We start from the raw sequence: 20,012 nt of genomic DNA on the forward strand, positions 1-20,012 counted from the left end.
TGTACCACTGACATTTGACTATCGAGGTCCTGAACTCGCATTCTAATTCCGAACAATAGTTCGTATGGGCTGAAACCTTTTAGAGAATTTCTTGGCATGTTGTTAAGACTAGTCTGGACACTTATTAAATGTTTGACCCACCCAGCGCCTGAACCTAATACCTTCGCTGTTATAGATTGCTTTATGTCACGGTTTTTTCTTTCTACCACACTATTCCCTTCGGGGTGCGACGCACAAGAATACCGCAACCCAATTCCCATGCTGGCCATGGCCTCCTTATAGGCTCGAGAGCTGAAAGCAGGACCCTGGTCAGAATGGAACGTGGTAATTGCGTATGTGCCGATAAAGACTCGCAAATCTTTTATAACCGTTCTAGCGTCAGCCGAGCGCTGGGGCCACATCCATATGAACCTCGTACAGGAATCCACTGCTACCATGATATATCTATAGTTGCCGTCCCTTTCTAGGGGACCACAGTGGTCCAGGTAAACGCATGCAAATGGTTTATCCGAGATGAGAAGGGGTGTCTGCACTGGTCGTTTCACTGTTGATACTTTTATCCTTTGGCATATGTCGCATTCCAATACATACTTTTTAGTTTGTATTCTCAGGCGAGGCCACCAATATCTCTGTTTTAATAGTGATATTGTTGCGGAAACGCCAGCGTGTGCAGAAGCAAGCCCTTCGTGTGCCGCTTTGATTAGTCCTAGTCTGTGTTCCCTGTTTGGAATTACTCTATCCCCCACTCCAGGGATTCGAGCAAAAGGAACATTATTTGTATCCGTTAAGTACAAGTACTTTTTAGGAAAGCCTTTTGGGAGTGTTTTCTTATCATTTTTTACTGACGTACTGACAGCTTGTAGAATATCGCTGTCTATTTTTGTTTGTGACCGAGTTATCGCAGCTACGGAAGCCGTTTGCACAGCTGCCTTCGCGGCTTCATCAGCCAATGAATTCCCTGCAACGTGAACGCCATCACGTTGATGACTCAGTGTATGTATCACGTGAGTCTTTTGTAGTTCTTTTTGTAAAAGAACTACCTGTTCCCAAAGCATTTTATGCTTTATTGTGCCACCTTTTGCATCTTTGAAACCATTTTCCACCCAATTCTGCAAGTATTCATTATAAGATTGTACGCAATAGAAAGAATCGCACACTATTAGTGTGGGGAATTCGCGATCTGAATTTTCTAGCGCCATCTTAAATGCTACTAATTCAGCTCGTTGAGCCGAGCAATCTCCTAGAGATTGTGTTTTAGTGACCAGTGGTCTGAATTTTCCATTGTGCCAGCGACCTTTTACAATCGCGCACGCAGCACTGTAAGCTTGCTTACCCCCAACTGCGGGTTGTGCTGATCCGTCAGTATATATAATACTTCCGTATTCTTCAAAAGGCAGGATTTCAATTGGCAGAGGACATTCATATTCATATTGTAAAAATTCCTGTGTTTTTAAGTTAGGATCAAATTCGTAAACTACGTCTGTTGCAGCAAGAGAATTAACCCATTGAATCCATCTCGGATGCAAAGCTTTAGCATTAGGAATGCTTGCTTTAGTTACCGCTTCTAAAGCCGGTATAGGAGTTACGATTATTATTCGTTTACCTTGTGCTAGGGGCCTTTCTTTCGCTACAGCAGTCTGAACCGCAGTTAGAATTTTCTCCGTTGAACTGAATTTTATTTCAGCCTTTGTGTACAAATGTGATTTGTAAGCTATTGGTACCTTTTCTCCCTCATTAGAGGTTAGGTATGTGAATCCGCATCTTCCTGGGATGACTCGGATTACAAGATCACGTGTGTTGTCACGTGTATCTAATTTTGTTTTTGCTAACATGTCTGTTTGCAGTGATCTCAAAATTTCTGTGTGTTTTTGAGTCCAATTGATTTGTTTAAAATCAGGTTTTATTAGTTCGTAGAGAGGTTTAACCCTCTCTGCGTAATTTAGGATGTAAGTTCTTCCGAAATTCAGAAAACCTAGAATGGATTGTAAATTCTTCAGCGTTTTTGGAGCTTGGAGTACAGCGCACTTCTCTAAGAAGTTGTCCGCTAGGCTTTTCCCTTCACTTGATAATTCGTACCCTAAAAATAGTACTGTCAGATGGGCAATTCGAGACTTTTTAAAGTTGAATTTGTAACCCTCTGCTGCGAACCCAAGTATGATGGTGTTCACTCTTTTCAAGTGAGTATCCAAGTCGTCGTCTGTGAGATAAATATCATCTACGTAAGATAATGCTTCATCATCATAGATTTGTAGTAACTCTGTTACCCTAGCTGAGAATAGTCCTGGGCTGTTCTTGAACCCCTGTGGGAGTCGACAGAATTTTTTCTGTGACCCAAATGCGGAGAAAGCGGTCAAATATCTGCTTTCTGGTGCAATGTTTTGACAAAAGAAACCATTAGAAATGTCTAATGTCGTTTTATATTTTTTCCTAACTATATTATTCATTAGGGCTGCACTATGCGAGTTTTGTACTGCAAAGGTTTTGCAACATGTATTAAGATGTCTGTAGTCCAAAACTAGACGATATGAATTGTCTGGCTTGGAGACAGGAAACAAAGGATTGTTCATTTGAGAGGTGCATGTTTCAATCACCCCCTGGTACTCAAGTTGATCTAAGATCTCCCTGACTTGTTTTTTATCTTCTTGCTTTATGGGATACTGCCGTTGGGCAGTTGGTTCACTTTTTAATTGGATTTTGTGAGGAGGTGAATCCTCATCCCATCCTACATGATTTTTATATAACGCAGGTGCCTGGGCCACTGCCCATTTCCTTGCATATGTATATTTTTTATGAATCGGAATGTGATTCGAGAAGGCAGGCATAATCACTTCTTCGCCACGAGGGCACTCCCTGACAAACTCTGGGGGCCAATCTTTTTCAGCTAACAGAATATCATATCCTTTTGAGAGCTTATCCCAAAATAGACCCTTAATTTTCCTAGTCTTATCACCCTCTATACGCAATGTTATTTCATATATTTTATGGGGCTCGCTAAGTCTGGCGTCGGCAGTTTCAACCTGAATGTATTCATTCGCGTCCACTGTCTCCAGATGACTCATCAAGATCTTGCGCGCTATACTGATCTCTGCTGCACTGTCCAACATTGTCGATGCCCACTCCCCGTTTTTCAACTGTGTCCTCAGTATTCTCGGCATGGTTGATTACTCTAATACTGGCTACCTTCTTTTTAGGAAATTGAGATTTCTTATTTTGAGCAGGTTCCTTGTCTTTGGACTTGGTGTGCTCTCCTGGGTCTGACCGTCCTCTTCTTTCCGAATTCTGTGGAAGAGATCGAGAGGGACGTGTATCAATACTTTGATATCTATCAGGTTTTTTCAGATTATCCCTATTTCTAAGGTTATATCTTTTCTCAGAGGGCTCCCGCTGGGGAGACTGGCGTTCTCGAGTCGGAGTTCTTTCCCTCCGTCGAGGAGACCTTCCTCTGGACTGGAAAACCTTTTCCTTGGGAGTGGATTGTTTATTTCCATCCCAGCTCTTTTTAGGAGTGTTTAAATTATTTTTAATAAATAATTTTTCAGGATTTTCGAGCAGTTGGGGCTTTACCGGTTTCCCACCCAAGCTGTCTCTACCTAATTCTTCATAGCATTTTTCTATGATTTTTGCTAGCTCAACAGGATCTTTTATATCTGTTTCCTTCAACTTCTGGCGAATCGCCACAGATGCTGCTTCTCCCCTAATGTTGGCTAATAATATAGCCGAGACCTGCTTGAAGTCTTTCAGTAATTTCATACCTAGATTTAAAGCGGGCTCTGGACCGAATTCATTTTGAATCTGTTTTAGCACTTCTGGTATTACCGCCATAGACGGAACACCGTGTGTTTTTGTGTAAATGGAAGCAAAGACTGTACCCCAAGTGTCACAGTCCTCCACGTGTGGTGCGATTCCCATAGGAAGGCAGATGGTCAAGATTCTGTGTTTCTCAATAGGGGTAGTATCAGGAAATACTGCCTCTATTTGAGTGATTTTCTGTGCTAACCAGAAAGGAATTTGTTCCCGTTTTACGGGTGTTTTACCAAGACATGACTGTATGTTCTGTGGTGTAATTTTATTTGTGTTCCCCTGATGAGGGGTCAGCTGTGGTATATTAACAGCTGGTTGGACTGTTGCAGTCCGCATTACATATTGGACTAATTGCCTATGTATTTTAATTAGTGTTTTGAGCTGTGCTAACAGCTCTTCTCTAGACATTTTTACAATGTCCGGATGTGGTGTGTAGCTGGCTAGAACCGGCCACGTGGCTCCTGGTCTACCTAGTGGACCGAGCCTCGTAATGTGATCATTGTGTTTTAGGGCGCCATTAAACCAGAGCAGGTGCTCTTGAAATTTAAGTGGAATTTCAATCTCCTCGAAAGGAGCGTACTCTTCCGGAGGTTTCTCTATTTTGTAATAGTGAAACTCTTTTGTTCTAGCGTTTACCGCTGGAAAGTTTATCCATGAATAGAATACCTCTGTCTGCCGATACTCGTGAGCCTCTATCACGAAGACTACTGTACCACCTTGAGGTGTCAGTCCGTTCTCTATAAGTTTTAAAGTTATAGATCTTCTTTTGTGGACCGGGATGATAATAGCATCCGGGTCTGTGTGTTCGGGACCTTGCTGAGTCGCATCTGCTGCGCCCCCAGTGGTTCCGTTATTTTCTACTGACATTGTATAAATGCAGGTTTTGCAGAGTAGGTCTCCAAGGAGACAAAGATTAGGTTCACAATATTTTGGAACACTGTATCCTTCAACGTTGAATAAACCAGAGCTTTACATAGGAATCTCTTCCTACTAAGGTCGGGCGGATTTTAACCTTTCACCCACTCCAGACGTCTATTGGAGTATTTACGGGAGAAAGGGGTGTGAAATATGCACGACTGAGTTACTCTAACTGCCTTGCGTTAGTTTATCGCCTTACCAAACGTTGGGCGCCATGTAGTGTAGTTCCTAGTTTCCCACTAGGCCCTGCGCATTGGAATAACATAAACAGTAGTATTGACGTGGAACTGCTTATATTCCAGGCCTCCACTGACTATGCTAAACTTAATTGGGTTGTTTTACCAACTAGCTCAGAGGTCACTGGAAACGTTCTTCTCTGCATAGGAAGTGATCAGCTTCCTTGGCACAGACAAGAAGGGATTCAGTTTTCCAACAACCGTGCAACATGACAACTTTGCTCCTCAGATCAAGAGTCGATCTCTAGGGTCGTGTGAAACAATAGACATGTATTTCACTCAGTCAGTCTAGTGCAGTTTACTTTCACGAGATGTAGAGAATAGAGAGACGGGCGTGTATCAATAAAGGGTTAACATTTATTGAACAGTCTTTCTTCTCGTACAAGAGAAATGTATTGCCACAATTGCAATAATTGTTATTATAAAAAGTACGTACAGTAGGATAAGTATTGCGAAATAGAACTGTAAAAGCATTGATATGGTTTCTTAGCCATACAATGGTTTAAAAGTAATAAAACATATATACAGTCATATATACATTAGGCTAACATACTCAACTGGTGCTTCTAACTAAGCCTACCCCAGTGTGCCTGACCTAAGCCTAACACGTGAAAAGGGGGAGTAAGTAAGTAGCTTTAAGTTAAGTTGGTTTTGCCAAGGTTTGTTTCAAGAATTCTCGTCTAAGGGTTTAGTCAACACCATACCTCTGAATAGAATGATGGAGGATTGGTATCTCCTTCAGGGGTCTCTCTCGATATCCCAGTCACCCGCGAGGGTAAACCGGAAGCGCCGGGACTGGATTTCTCTGCACGAGAAAGGCAGCGGCTTCTTCAGCGCGTCGAGGAAGGAGGGGGGACAGCGTCCGCGGGCAGCTGGAATCTGCTGGATGTCTTCGCAGAGGGACGTCTGTTCAGCTCCTTAAGCGTACTGCACCATAGGTCGCGCTTTAGCGGCGATAATGGTATCAGCAGCTTCACCACCACAGGATAGCAGGCTGCAGCGACAGAGTGCTAGATTTACCAACACAGGGTCATGCAGGCAGCCAGCATCAGTAGCTTGCAGCTCACAACAGCTCACAGTCGGGGATTGCTTAAGGCAACGTTGGTAATATTTATACCTGACAGGTGCCGGGTTTGACGCAAGTTTGCTGGACATAAGACGTCAATTAAAGATGTCACTAGGAAGTGATAGTTATCAGTTGCTCATTAGAGTTCCATTACTAATCAAAACATAGCAAGCGGGGATTTCCAGGTTTGCTAAGTTTTTATCTTGTTGAAGAACTCGGAGTGTTATCTAGGAATATCAGATAGTGACTGCTGCTCTGTCATTGCACTAATTGGTCGCAAAGGAAGTGGCAGAGGGAACTATGCTGGAATGTGGCTCTGTTCGTGTGAGGCCAGAGATGACTTTTCAGAAAATCGCACTTGAACGGTTATGCCAATATAGGGAATAAATGGATTTATAGCCGAATAGGGGCATAAGGTCACAGTATCGATCAGGAACCTAGATAAACACGCAACAGTGCCAAGACACCAGGGCTTCGAAGGTCCAGCTGGGCCTCCTAAGGTCTAGCATGGGAATATGCTCCCTCAGGAGAATGGCCTGGTGGTCTGGTAATGAAAGCTGAACCTGGTTCCCCAGTTCCAAATTCGGCATCTTTGGCCATAGAGCCAAACTCTCACCCCCACTGAACACCACACTGCCCCACTGAGAAAAACTTGCAGTGCCTTCAGCTACAACCCAATTGTGCCCCGCTATAAACACCTGGATGCGACACATTTCAAATTATGCAACAGACAAGAGTAATATGCTGCCTGAAAGAAAAACAAGTAATAACATCCTAGAAAATCAAACACTTATAGGGAATGCAAGATTAGGTAACGCATGTGAAATATAAACAGGAACAACATGGTTACCTCAACACTTTTACACTCGCTATTTAGAAATCAAAGAGTGCGTTGCCTGAAAAGCAATGGACATGACTACAGGGCCTGGAAGGGACCCGTTCAATGTCCATTGCTTATATCCTTATAAAACGTAAGCAGTATGATTTAAAAAGACCACATCCCTGAACACAGAGCTGCGGTACACATTTTATAAACAAAAATAAGGAAAACAGCCGATAAGGATTGCATTGAACGTTTTCCACTCCACGCACCAACAGAAAGACGAGAAAACGAAAGTACTGTTTCACTGGCAAACTCTGTGAAGTGGCGCTAATGTGTTTAGGTGTGAATAAAACCAATCTGGCCACTTTGCGACACCTCTTTTTTGCTTTACTTTGTTATTTTTCTTATTTTGAACCTTTTTAGGCCGAGGACTGCGTCGCACTGCGTAGCACTGCGTAGCAGTGTGGGCGGAGCTCTGAGATTTAATGTTTCTTAGTTAAGGGGCTTGAACCCGCCCCTCTTCTCCATTGCTGGCTTCCTAAACGGAGGCCAGCTATTGGAGGAGAGGGGAGTCACTCGGTTCAAGCCCCGTCTTTTATGGATTAGGGGGCGTTTTTTAAGCTTCTTTCTTGTTTTCTTTCTCTCCTCTTCCCATTGGCTGGAATTTTACCTTCCAGCCAATGGGAAGAGTAGAGAAAGAAAACCACCCCCCCAAATCGGAAAATGACCGTGCTTTCTCCGAGGCATTTTTTCCTCGCCTCGGAGAAATATGGTTGGTGTTATTTAACTCATTTCTTTGTTTTTTTGGTCCTCGTCTCTGACCCTGCCTCCACAGCGCTCTGAAGCGCAGTAGCCTTACTCGGTTTGGTTGTCAAATGGCTTCAGATAGCAAAACAAAAATGTTCGCCCAATGAATAGCGATCATAAATATAGACGCACTTTTCCCAGTTTTGTAAGGCAAGTCCAAAATCAAACCCTCGAGCAGTAAAATTGATCGGACGTTTACTTGTTTTATCTACATTAAAAATAATGAAAGAGCGAGTCGGCCCTTGGGCCTCTAATTTTTCACATGCCGGTTGCGCAGACCTCTTTTAAGTGGGTGCATTGACCCGCTGAGCTGCCTCGCCAGCCTGCAGGCCAGGAGGTTGTTATGTGTCATTAGAGCTGCAATGATGCATTGTTTTACGCCACATCAGCCTCCTGCAGAGGCTCGTGCAGCGTACTGAGGGGTTGTTGAACCGCTCCTCCTGTCAGGATGAGAGGGGGCTGTGTCATTCGCGCGCAGTTTATTTCCCAGATATCTCGCGCTCTCCAGTGACGCCGAGATTGATGGATCGAATACAGATTGCGCAGCACACATTTTTTGAATTAGGGCCCGGTTGCCATGGAAACGCCGCGACAGCCACGCAGCCTCCAGGCCCAGGGCAGCCATTATGGGCCGGCCCGGGCAGGGTGACCAGGCGGGGGAGCGAGGCCTGGCTGTAGCACCGCCGCTCGGCTTAATGTGTAACTGCTTCGGAGATAGGCGTCTGCCGCAGAGTAGGAGCCGGCGACCCAGGGCAAAGGTAACCCCCCCCCCCTTTCAGCAGAAATGGTGACTGTAGTCTGGCTTGCTGACTGAAGCAGTTTATAACCGCTGATAGTATCTTAATGCGGAACACACGGCCTGGGGAGCCGAGGCTGGCGTTTCTGTAAGGAAATGTCGCGATTTCGGTAGCATGGTGTCTATGATGTTCTAGCAGGGCTGGTCCGTTCATTAATCCATCATCCCTTTCCCCTGGCCTATTTAAGAAAGATCTCGCTGTACGTTGACAGTGCTGCTAAATGAGCACTGAATAGGAAAACTTTAGGAAGTAAAGTTAATTTGGTGTAGTGAAATAATATTTCACTGGGCATATATGCCTGTAGGGATGTTATTTAGACCTTACGTTACAACACCCCCACTCAGTTCTGCTTATTTTTATAATGGGGTATTCAAATTATCTAACTGTACTTTCGTTGTCGACATCTTCACCCCAGAAGGCAAAAACGTAAAGCTCAACATCGTCTCATAATAACAAAGAATCAGATCCCTATTTATAAAATAATTTAAAAAACTAGCAATCTTTAAAGTTGACTGAGCTGTTGTTTGTGGCCCCCTTACATGCCACTTTTGGTTGTTGGTGTCCTCCAGAATGGCTATATGTCTTATCAGTTTCATGAATGTGCTGAGGTCCGTGTTTAGTTCATCCTTTTCAACGTATACATGAGCCCCCTCGCGGCCATCGCCCGTCAACACAACCTCAACATCATCTCCTACGCGGATGACACTCAACTGATCCTATCACTCACCAATGACCCTAGCACCGCCAAAACTAACCTACACGAAGGAATGAAAGAAGTAGCCGAATGGATGAAACACAGCCGTCTGAAACTGAACTCTGATAAAACAGAAGTCCTCATCTTAGGCACCTCCCCCTCCGCATGGGACGACTCCTGGTGGCTAGAAGCCCTTGGAAAAGCACCCATCCCGACAGACCACGCACGGAACCTGGGCGTCATCCTGGATTCCTCACATTCAATGAACAGACAAGTCAACGCCGTCTCCTCATCCTGCTTCAACATTCTTCGCATGCTCAAAAAAACATTTCGTTGGATCCCCACCGAAACTAGGAAAACGGTCACCCACGCTCTGGTCACGAGCCGACTGGACTATGGAAACACCCTCTACGCCGGGACTACCACTAAACTCCAGAAAAAACTTCAACGAATCCAAAACGCCTCAGCCAGGCTCATATTAGACATCCCGCGTAAAGAACATATCTCTGGTCACCTGAAAAACCTCCACTGGCTTCCCGTCAATAAGAGGATCACTTTCCGGCTCCTAACCCACGCACACAAAGCACTCTACGAAATCGGACCAGAATGCCTCAACACACGACTGTCCTTCTACACCCCCTCCCGCCAGCTTCGATCTTCCAACCAAGCCCTTGCCACTGTACCTCGCATCAACAAGACCACCATGGGAGGTAGATCCTTCTCCTACCTTGCAGCTAAAACCTGGAACGCACTTCCCACTTACCTTCGCCTTACCCAGAACCACCTAGCATTCAGAAAGCAACTTAAAACGTGGATATTTGACAAGTAACTCCCCACCCCTCCTTAAGCGCCTTGAGACCCTCTGGGTATGTAGTGCGCTATATAAATCCTTTGACTTGACTTGACTTGACTATATTAAAGAGTTCTAATTTTTCTAGGACTCGCAAGCCTGCTTTGATAACAGGCATCCATTATTTAAAATCAAAGTATTGGCAGATTTTGAAGCCAGAGTCAGATGCCTTAAACACAAATTAACTTCCAGTTGAGCAGGGGTCATTTATTTTATTAAGAAAGAAGTGGAAAAGCTAAACACAAGCATATTTAGTTTAAACAAATATTTTTCTTCTAACCTGACACCTTTGGTTGGTTTGTATTCCTAGCCCAGATAAAACATGCCATTATCTTTACACAGTCACACTGTTGAGCAGCTGCCTTTGATATGAGATAACAAATGCACAATATGCTAATCTGGTCCTGCCCTCTATTGACAAAGCATAAAAAACTTGAAGACCACCCATATAGAGATGTCTTTTTGGCTCAGTCTGTCTGAGCACATGCTGTAGTTAGAGACACCTTCTAGCTCAGAAGAGTAGCATCTTGACTTCTGACACAGTGCTCTATTTGTACCTCATAGAAACAGTCTTGCATGCGACCCGTTAATGTGTGCTTCACGATTTTGTTTTTTTTTTAAACTCACCATCCATGTGTGCCACTGCACTGTTTTTTTTAAATATATTTTTACTTCTAATCCTTCATTTGTGTGTGTGGGGCGCTGTGTGTGTGGGGCTGTGAGGGGGGCTCTGTGTGTGTGTGGGGGGGGGCTCTGTGTGTGTGTGTTGGGGGGCTCTGTGTGTGAGGGGGGGGCTTTGTGTGTGTGGGGGGCTCTGTGTGTGTGGGGGGGCTCTCTGTGTGTGTGGGGGGAGTTCTCTGTGGGGGTGTGTGGGGGGGGCTGTGTGTGTGTTGGGGGGCTCTGTGTGTGTGGCTCTCTGTGTGTGTCGGGCTCTGTGTGTGCGTGGGGGGCTCTGTGTGTGTGGGGGGGGCTCTGTGTGTGTGGGCTCTGTGTGTGTGTGGGGGGGCTCTGTGTGTGTGTGTAGTGGGCTGTGTGTGTGTGTGTGTGTGTAGTGGGCTGTGTGTGTGTGTGTGGGGGGGGTTATGTGTGTGTGTGGTTGGGGGCTCTGTGTGTGTGGGGGGCTCTGTGTGTGTGTGTGTCTGGCTCTGTGTGTGTGTGTGGGAGGGGGTTTCTGTGTGTGTGTGGTTTGGGGGCTCTGTGTGTGTGTGGGGGGGCTCTGTGTGTGTGGGGGGGCTCTGTGTGTGTGGGGGGGGCTCTGTGTGTGTGGGGGGGGTGGGGCTCTGTGAGGGGGCTCTGTGTGTGTGTGGCTTTCTGTGTGTGTGGCTCTGTGTCCGCGAATACTCTCTACTACTCTCTAATGCTCACCTATTGCCATTGTAAATGACAATACCATTTATTTATGTTTTTTTTTTTAAAATGAAAAAAAATGTCATGAACAATGCCAATAGCTCTACCTTTAATAATGCCGAGACCATTGCATTGTAAATGTTTGTTTTCTCTTCATCCCAAGGCTGCACTTTGGAATAGAAAAAATTGAGAACAAGACTACAATTCCAGCAAAAGTGTTTCTTTCTCTTTTGGATATCTTTCACAGGGGAACAAATGAAGGAAAAGAGAGGGTAAGAGCCATGTCATGAAGTCACGCTTTCATTCAGCAAGTGAGGAAGAGCGAGACAGAGAGAGGGAAGAAGAGGAAGAAAGGAGGGGCTGCTGACCACGGCAAAGCAGGAGAAGTGGACACTCTCCTTGTCAGAGTAGAAGGCGGAAGTGTCTCTTTCTGGCCAGACACACCCAGGCGCGGCCTGTGCGTCGATGGGTGTGCGAGTCCAACCTCTCATGGTATAAAATAAATCAGCAACAATGAGAATTTAAATTTCCCTCAAATGTGCAGGTGAAGAAGTGTGGTGGCAAAGATTTCTCACAGTGCAGTATAAAGCAGTGCAGTGATAATGCATCTCTCCTAGTGCAGTAAACAACAGTGCAGTGTACACATTTTCACTGTGCATGCCCCCCTGTAGTGCAGTACAAAGCAGTCCATTGTGAACATAGTCCTCATAGTGTAGTAAAAGTAGTACAGTGTGCAAAGATTTCTCATTGTGTGGTAAAAAGCAGTACATTGCACAGAGATTTCTTATAGTGTGGTAAAAGCAGTACCCTGTGCACAGATTACCTCTTTACGCTGTAAATATCCCTTGCAGTGCCATGAAAAGCAATGCAATGTGCACATATTTCTTCTGGTTAAGTAAAAACACGTACAATGTGCACAGATTTCACATAGTGTTGTAAAAAGCAATACAGTGGGCACACATTTCTAATAGTGTATAAGAAAAAGTTTTCTCATAGTGCAGAGCAGGGTGAAGAGAGTTCTCATAGCGTATTAAAACAGCAGTGTAGAATTCATCCATATTTGCTTTGTGAATGCTGCTTGTAGTGCAGTAAAAAGCAGTCCAGTGTGCAAAGATGTCTCAGAGTGTAGTAATACGTAGTCCAGTTCACATAGATTTCTCATACAGTATTGAAAGTCATGCAGTGTGCGCAAATTTAAAGATTAAGCGTTAAATACCTTTGTGAGCAGTGAAAGGCAAAGTAACATGCAGGATTCCCCAGAGAGCAGTAAAAAGAAGCACAGTATGCACAGATGTTTTATATAGTAGGCTCTCTGGAAGGGGGGTGGGGGGGGGCAGGTTTGGAGTCTGAGGGGGGGCAGGTTTGGAGTCTGGGGGGGCAGGTTTGGGGTTTGAGGGGGGGGAAGGGGCAGATCTGGGGTCCGAGGGGGGCAGGTTTGGAGTCTGAGGGGGGGCAGGTTTGGAGTCTGAGGGGGGCAGGTTTGGGGTTTGAGGGGGGGGCAGGGGCAGATCTGGGGTCCGAGGGGGGCAGGTTTGGAGTCTGAGGGGGGGGCAGGTTTGGGGTCTGATGGGGGACAGGTTTGGAGTCTGAGGGGGGGCAGGTTTGGAGTCTGGGGGGGAAGGTTTGGGGTTTGAGGGGGGGGCAGGGGCAGATCTGGGGTCCGAGGGGGGCAGGTTTGGAGTCTGAGGGGGGGGGCAGGTTTGGAGTCTGAGGGGGGGGCAGGTTTGGAGTCTGAGGTGTGGCTGGAGCTGAAGCTAGCTGCACAGACACCCTGGGAGGGTCCTCCTGCCTCTGCAGTCAGCCGACCCGTAAAGAAGTCGGAAGGTATTGATCCAGCGGCCTATAGAAAATATATCATAAACAACGCTACCCAACTTCATAACCTATAAACAAAATTCTATACTAAATATGGACCCATTTATAAACCTGACATATTTTGGGCCTACTGAATCAGGTGGTCAGATTAAATCTATATACACATCATCTACAAACTATATACATTTTTATACATCTGCGAAAAGAATATTGTCATTAGAATAAAACTTAACCATTTAAATGACCACCATTGGCGACGTGATCTAGCTAATAGTAACCTACACTTCTGAATAACCAAGACCAGCTTGTTTGTCAAAAGTAAGATTTTATTTACTAAATTATGGTATATAAGTTGATAGTTTTATAAATGAATTTTATTAGCAATAAAGCAAGCATGATTGTAAAGAAATGTGAGAAAATACAATTTAAATAAGTGAATCAAATTTAAAGTAAATATATAAAGTTTAGCATTTCTAAAACCTAATTCCCTAACTGAGCTAAATAGATAGAAATTAAAGTAAAGTTCTTTGAGGATTCTTACGTGCTCCACGCAAAGTCCGACAGCACATCACCCTCATCGGAAAGTCAGAAAGCAGCAGCCAGCCCATCCCTAGGGGCATGACTTTTTATACCTTTCTACGCTAACTAAACTACGCAAAGGAAAGTTTTCAGAAATCTTCGAAGTCCCATTGGCTGAGAGTGACAAGTGACATGTCACCCACTTTTCAAAAGTTCCATTAGATCATGTTTCATAAAGACCATTGTCTCTTCCACGTGAAACCAGGAGCTTCCTGAGTTTGCAACAAATGTTCAAATTTGTTCTCACTACGTCCAAGCAACTTCCGCGGATGCCAAGTTAAGGCTGACAAAATGTTCACTTTCGACCTTGGCCATGTCCGACAGAATGATGACAGCACATCAGTTTTTGCTTTGTGAATGCAGCTTTGATAAACGTTTTAATTCAGAATGGGCGTCTCGTGACTTTTGCAGAATTACAAGTCAGCTCTTTTCTGCGACTCAAGTGACTAGGCCCAAAAGCAGGCAACTTAAGCTTTCTAGTATAAAACAAACACAAGAAAAGTATTAATGTAAGAAATAATGTAGATTCTGTATCCACCCCAAGATTTACTAATTAATTAACCCACCCGATTAATCAAAATGTTATCTAGCCATTGCAAACAATTAAAGCAGCGTTTATATCTACCAGTCTCCGTTATTCCATGAGACTTATATGCACCTAGAATAGTAGAAATGACATCACACAGACAAGGAAAAGCAAAACAAGCACATGCTTCTTTTAAGTTTGCAGCAGTTAGTAATGACAAAAACGAAAACAATAAATTATTTTATTATTTTGCACGAACAAAAAGATGCAACAATTATGCACGTTTATGAGCACACATGTTAGTCCCCCCATGTGTAAAGTTTAATCTAAGTTGTATTAGCACGACATATCACAAATCATTAATATTATTATTCATGTTATGGAAATGTGACTTCACGAGTTTAAACAAAATTTTGTTTTCTATCTCGCTCCATCAACTCCCTCATCTGGTGATTAACAAATCACCACACTAGCACTCAAAATTTTGATAATTTAAATTTCTAAGAAATCGATTCAAATTCATTTGTATCAGTAAACCTAAAAGTCTGTTTCTGCATAATCTTTGGAATTAGCATAACGCTCTCTATGTAACTCCTGTAATTCGATCTCTCTTTCTTCTTCTTTTCTGAGTTTATAGATTCTTTTCTTTTCTTTCAACTGTTTCTTTCTTTTATGTAACAAACAACCTATTTTGGTCAAAATAAAAATGAATACTATTATAATCAAAGGTGCCAGAATCTTGCCAAGAATTGAACTTCCAATATCATGAAACCAGTTTTTAATTGCTTGAAACCTTTTTGAAAGTTTCCCTGTAAAATCATCTTCTTCTAAAGGAATTATCTCTGAATGCATTTGTGTAATATTCTTAATATACATTTCAATATTCTTACTTTCATCAGGTATATATGTACAACAATGTTGTACATGTAAAATGCCACAGACTCCTCCCTCTTTTGCTAGGAGTATGTCTAAAGCAAGGCGGTCTTGTATTACCATAGATCTAATTGCAATAACTTCAACATTCACTAATTGAAATCCATCAGCTGTGTCAGTTGATAATCTATCAACTATAGTGGACAATTTTCTGATTCTCCCTGCATTTAGGGTTATACCAACAAAAGGTATTACAGCTTGAAAAATATCTCCCAGAACTTCAGTAAAAGTTTCTCTTTTAACTCTATTTACATAATTATGAATTTTAAACAATCCTTCTGAATCTCTGTCAACATGAAACACTTTAGGAAAAACAATTCCCACATAACAAGTTCCATACCAGTGGTCTGGAAGGTTGTAGTAGGCTTTGTCACCACAAACAAAATAAATCCCAGGAAAGATAGGATCTTTTCCACCTTTAAATCCCCAACCTCCCAAAATCTGATAAGTATCTTCACAGTTACTTGCACCTACAAAGTAATTATCAAAAAGTGTATTATCTCTTCTAATGCAAAGTTTTCCACTAATTGGTTTGTCTATGTGAATTGCAATATTTTCAAGCATTTTGCCATTTAATTTCTCATCCTCTTTCTGCCAGAAACTTGACTTAGTCTGCTTGACTAATTCATTCCTCTTATAAATTGCTCTTCTCTCCTCAACCATGTTCAAAAATTTCTTTCCTTCAGCACTTAATTTACATGTTAGATTATTCTTGTAAGCATACTCGTAAGTGAGTTCGTTAGTAACAAGGAAAAATTCTCTCATTTGTTTTGCTTTCTTATGCTTATTTAAAGCATTATCAATCTTAATATTTGCAAAAATTTCATCATAATTTGAATAGTAATATTCTAAACGTCCAGTTTGATAAAATAAACTAGTTAATACACTACATGTTACAGCATAAGTGAGAGGAAGCATATTATATGTTACTCCCTCAGAAACAGAAGCAGGTAACTTAACGCAGACGTAGCAGTCTTTTGCATCCATTACCTTAACATATTCACTCAATAGCTTTGTGAATGTATTACTTGAGAAATCACCAATTGATTTATCTTGATGAATGTTAGGCTGATGATCAATAACTTTTGTAGACGCACTATGTTTAGTTTGGCTAACCAGAGCTTTGCTTGTTATGTTAACTTTGTGTAATTCTCTATTCATTTCCAAAGGGATAATCACAGCTAGAACTAACCAGAGCAGAATTAAAATGAGCAGACACACCAGAGTCATCTTACAGCATCTTTTAAAAACAGAACACTTTGAAGTGCTCTCCTTAACATAAGGCATTCTTGGTTAATTTTAGCCTCAAAAAAAATAAAATAAATTTTAAAATTCTAAATTTATATTTACACCCCCCTTTTAAAATATTTTTTTTTTTTTTTTTTTTTTTTAAAACCCTAAACAAGATTTCTTCGACCTTATGTCATACATAAGTTTTCTTCAACTAAACAGTTTTTCTTCGACCTTGTGTCAACTAACAAATTTTCTTCAGCCTTCTGCCAATTTAATATTTCTGTACTTCAATCATTGTCACTAATTTCTTGGATTTCGTTTTCTTCTTCACTACTATCATATATGTCAATAACAGGTGGAATTACTAAGTAAGTCCACTCAGGAGACTTGTATTTTTGGTTTGGTCTTATTATTCTCTTCCCTTTTCTCGATATCACTTCAATTTTTCTTCCAACTCCAACTTCTTTTCCAGGACTCTTTTGACTACTGATTTCTTCAACTTGTTCTTTTGGCTTTTTGATCAATCTGACTCTCAATCTTCCACCTGGCCAGTAGTCTGCTTTTCTCACGTACTTCTTCTTTGGTTCAGAATTATTTGATTCTGACTTCCAAGTCCTTTTCTTTCTGTTTTCACTTTCACCTTCCACGTCACTTTCTTCAGTTTCGTAGTCTGAAATTTCAATTGACTCAGGAACTTCTCTATTCGGCAATTTCACTCCTTCAGGAACACTTTGTCTTCCATCACTGGTACTCGGTAATTCGTCTTCCTCCTCTTCCTCAATTACTCCCAACTTCCCAGATTTCGGATTTCTGTTCCTTTCTTCAGAGTTTGTTCTCTGCCTTTCGATACTCTCCTGGTCTGAAGCTTCTTTTTGTTTTGCTTCTTTGTCTTCAATGGAGACAACCGAATCCTCAGTTATCTTTCCTTTTAACAGATTCTCTTCACCTTCAGAATCTATTTCAATTATTTCCAAGTCTTTTCTTGTCAAATTTCCATTCACTGGTACAGTTTCCAGATGTCGACTTTCTTGTCGATCTTCAGAATCTGGAATTATTTCACCTTCTGTTTCGCCTTCTGCTTCAGAATCAGAATCGTCTGTAGTATCACTTTCAACATCAGAACTCTCAGGAGTTGGTACTGGAATAGTATGACTAGGATGAATCCAACGTTTCAATCCTCTGCACTTTACAGCATTAGTAGTGATCAAAATTATCTGCCTAGGTTTCTGCCATCTAGGAGCTAGACAATTCCTTCTCCGATGTACTTTCGTTCTGACCCAATCGCCAGGTCTCAGATCATGTGTCAAAACCTTTTCATCTGATTGAGCTTCAGTTCCCACCTGATTAGACACAGAAGTTACCATATCAGATAACCTTTTACAGTAATCCAAAATAGCACTGTCATTTATGCTCAACAGTTTACCTACAGGTACAAAAGCTTGCCTCATAACTCTTCCCATTAAAATTTCATGAGGACTCAAACCTGTCTTTTTATCTGGTGTACTTCTTAATGACATCAAAACAAGTGGAAGAGCATCAGTCCACTTTACACCTGTTTCAAGACACATTTTTCCATTTCTGTTTTTAATTGTTCCATTTATTTGTTCAACTACTCCTGATGCCTCTGGTCTGTATGCACAGTGTATTTTCTGCTCAATGCTCAAAGCTTCGCAAATTAACTTCATCAGTTTGTTATCAAAATGGCTTCCTCCATCACTCTCAATAGTGACTGGAAAACCGTATCTTGGGATGATTTCTCTGAGCATTAGTTTTGCCACTGTAATTGAATCACAATGTCGTGTAGGGAAAGCCTCTACCCATCTTGAAAATAAGCACACAATTACAAGCACATATTTCAAACAATTGTGTAAGGGCATTTCAATGAAGTCCATTTGTAACCTGGTAAAGGGACCACCCTCTCGACCAATTATTCCTGTCCCCACCACTGATTTTCTGTTTGGATTCATTTGTTGGCATGACAAACACCTTTGACAAAAGGATTCTGCAATAGTTCTAAACTTGGTATTGAACCATGTTTCTCTGAAAAGTCTAACCATAGAATCTCTTCCTAGATGTGCTGGACCATGATATAATCTGGCCATGTCAGCAATCAAACAATTTGGTAAGACTACTCTGCCATCTTTGTAAACCCACACTCCATCTTCTTCACGTGGTCTACAATCTGATCTTAACCATAAGTCTTTTTCTTCATCTTCTGCTTCATCTTGTAAATCTCTAATCTCATGCCATGTTTCTACAACAGTTGTTAGCATTAATGAATTTGAATCAGTTTCTTTACTCCTCTCCCGATTGTATGAATAATTTTTCCTTGCGCAGTATTTAGCTGTTTCATCTGCGAAGGCATTTCCCTTGGAAATATAATCAGTTCCTCTAGTGTGCGCTGCACACTTAACAATGGCTATTTCTTTTGGCAATTGTATTGCTTCAATTAATCTCCTAATGAAAACTGCATTTTTAATTGGTGATCCTGCTGATGTCATGTATCCTCTCTGTGACCAGAGTTGTCCATAATCATGCACAACTCCGTACCCATACTGACTATCAGTAATGATGGTAACTCTTATATCCTTTGATATTTCACATGCACGAATTAAAGCAATTAATTCAGCCACCTGTGCTGAACGAACTCCTTCAAGACATGATGCTTCTTCAACATCTACGACTGTACAAACTGAATATGAAGCTTTTAAGACACCTCCTTCGGATCTTAAGCATGACCCATCTACAAAGTAGACAAAATCCGATTCAGACAAAGGTCTGTCTTTAATGTCTTTTCTTGGTTTAGTGCAGAATTCCATGACATCTAAACATTCATGTTCTGTTTCAATGTCATCAACAATTTCAGAATCAGGCAGTAATGTAGAAGGATTCAGATTTAAACATCTTGAAATCGAAACATTATCTGCTCCCAGTATGATTTTCTCATACTTTGTCAATCTGCTACTTGTTAAATGTTGAGTCTTACCTCTTGTCAGTAATATTTCAACTGAATGAGGCACAAAAACTTTCACAGGAAATCCCATAATGATTCCTTCACTTTGTTCGAGGCTGATACTTGTAGCTGCAACTGCTTTCAAACAACCTGGTAATGCTTTAGCAATTGGATCAAGAACTGCAGAGAAGTATGCAATAGGTTTCTTTAAATTTCCGTGTCTCTGAATTAACACAGATAATGCACATCCTTCTCTCTCACTGCAATACAGTTCGAAATCTTTCTCATAATTTGGCATACCTAAAGCAGGAGCTTGGCATAAGCTCTTTTTCAGGTTCTCAAAAGAGTCCATCTCAGCATCATTGAGAATAATTGGATCTTTTACATCTGACTTTGTCAGTCTTTGTAGTGGTTTTGCAATTACTGAAAATCCACTTATCCATTGTCGACAGTAACCAACCATTCCCAAGAACATTCTGACCTGTCTTTGTGTTCTTGGTGGTAACATTGCTTGAATCATTTTTATTCTCTCTATTGTTACTTGTCTTTTTCCCTTTGCAATTCTGTGACCAAGATATTTTACTTCTTGTTTGCAAAACTGTAGTTTTGCTGGGGACACTTTATGTCCTTCTTC

At 42.0% G+C, this 20,012-nt stretch overlaps 2 protein-coding genes across 2 annotated transcripts in view; both read right to left on the reverse strand.

The window, feature by feature from the left end:
• Positions 1-20,012, reverse strand: part of LOC144806973 (uncharacterized) — a 1,014,574-nt gene that overhangs the window by 272,541 nt on the left and 722,021 nt on the right.
• LOC144804770 (uncharacterized) overlaps positions 1-20,012 on the reverse strand; it is a 40,820-nt gene that overhangs the window by 3,018 nt on the left and 17,790 nt on the right. Inside the window, exon 3 of the mRNA XM_078671929.1 lies at positions 419-1,685. Within this exon, the coding sequence (XP_078528055.1) occupies positions 419-1,685 (1,267 nt within the window). The remainder of the gene's footprint in view (positions 1-418; positions 1,686-20,012) is intronic.

This window comes from Lissotriton helveticus, chromosome 1_2 (assembly GCF_964261635.1).
Source record: "Lissotriton helveticus chromosome 1_2, aLisHel1.1, whole genome shotgun sequence".
In the NCBI taxonomy this organism is placed as follows: Eukaryota; Metazoa; Chordata; class Amphibia; order Caudata; family Salamandridae; genus Lissotriton; species Lissotriton helveticus.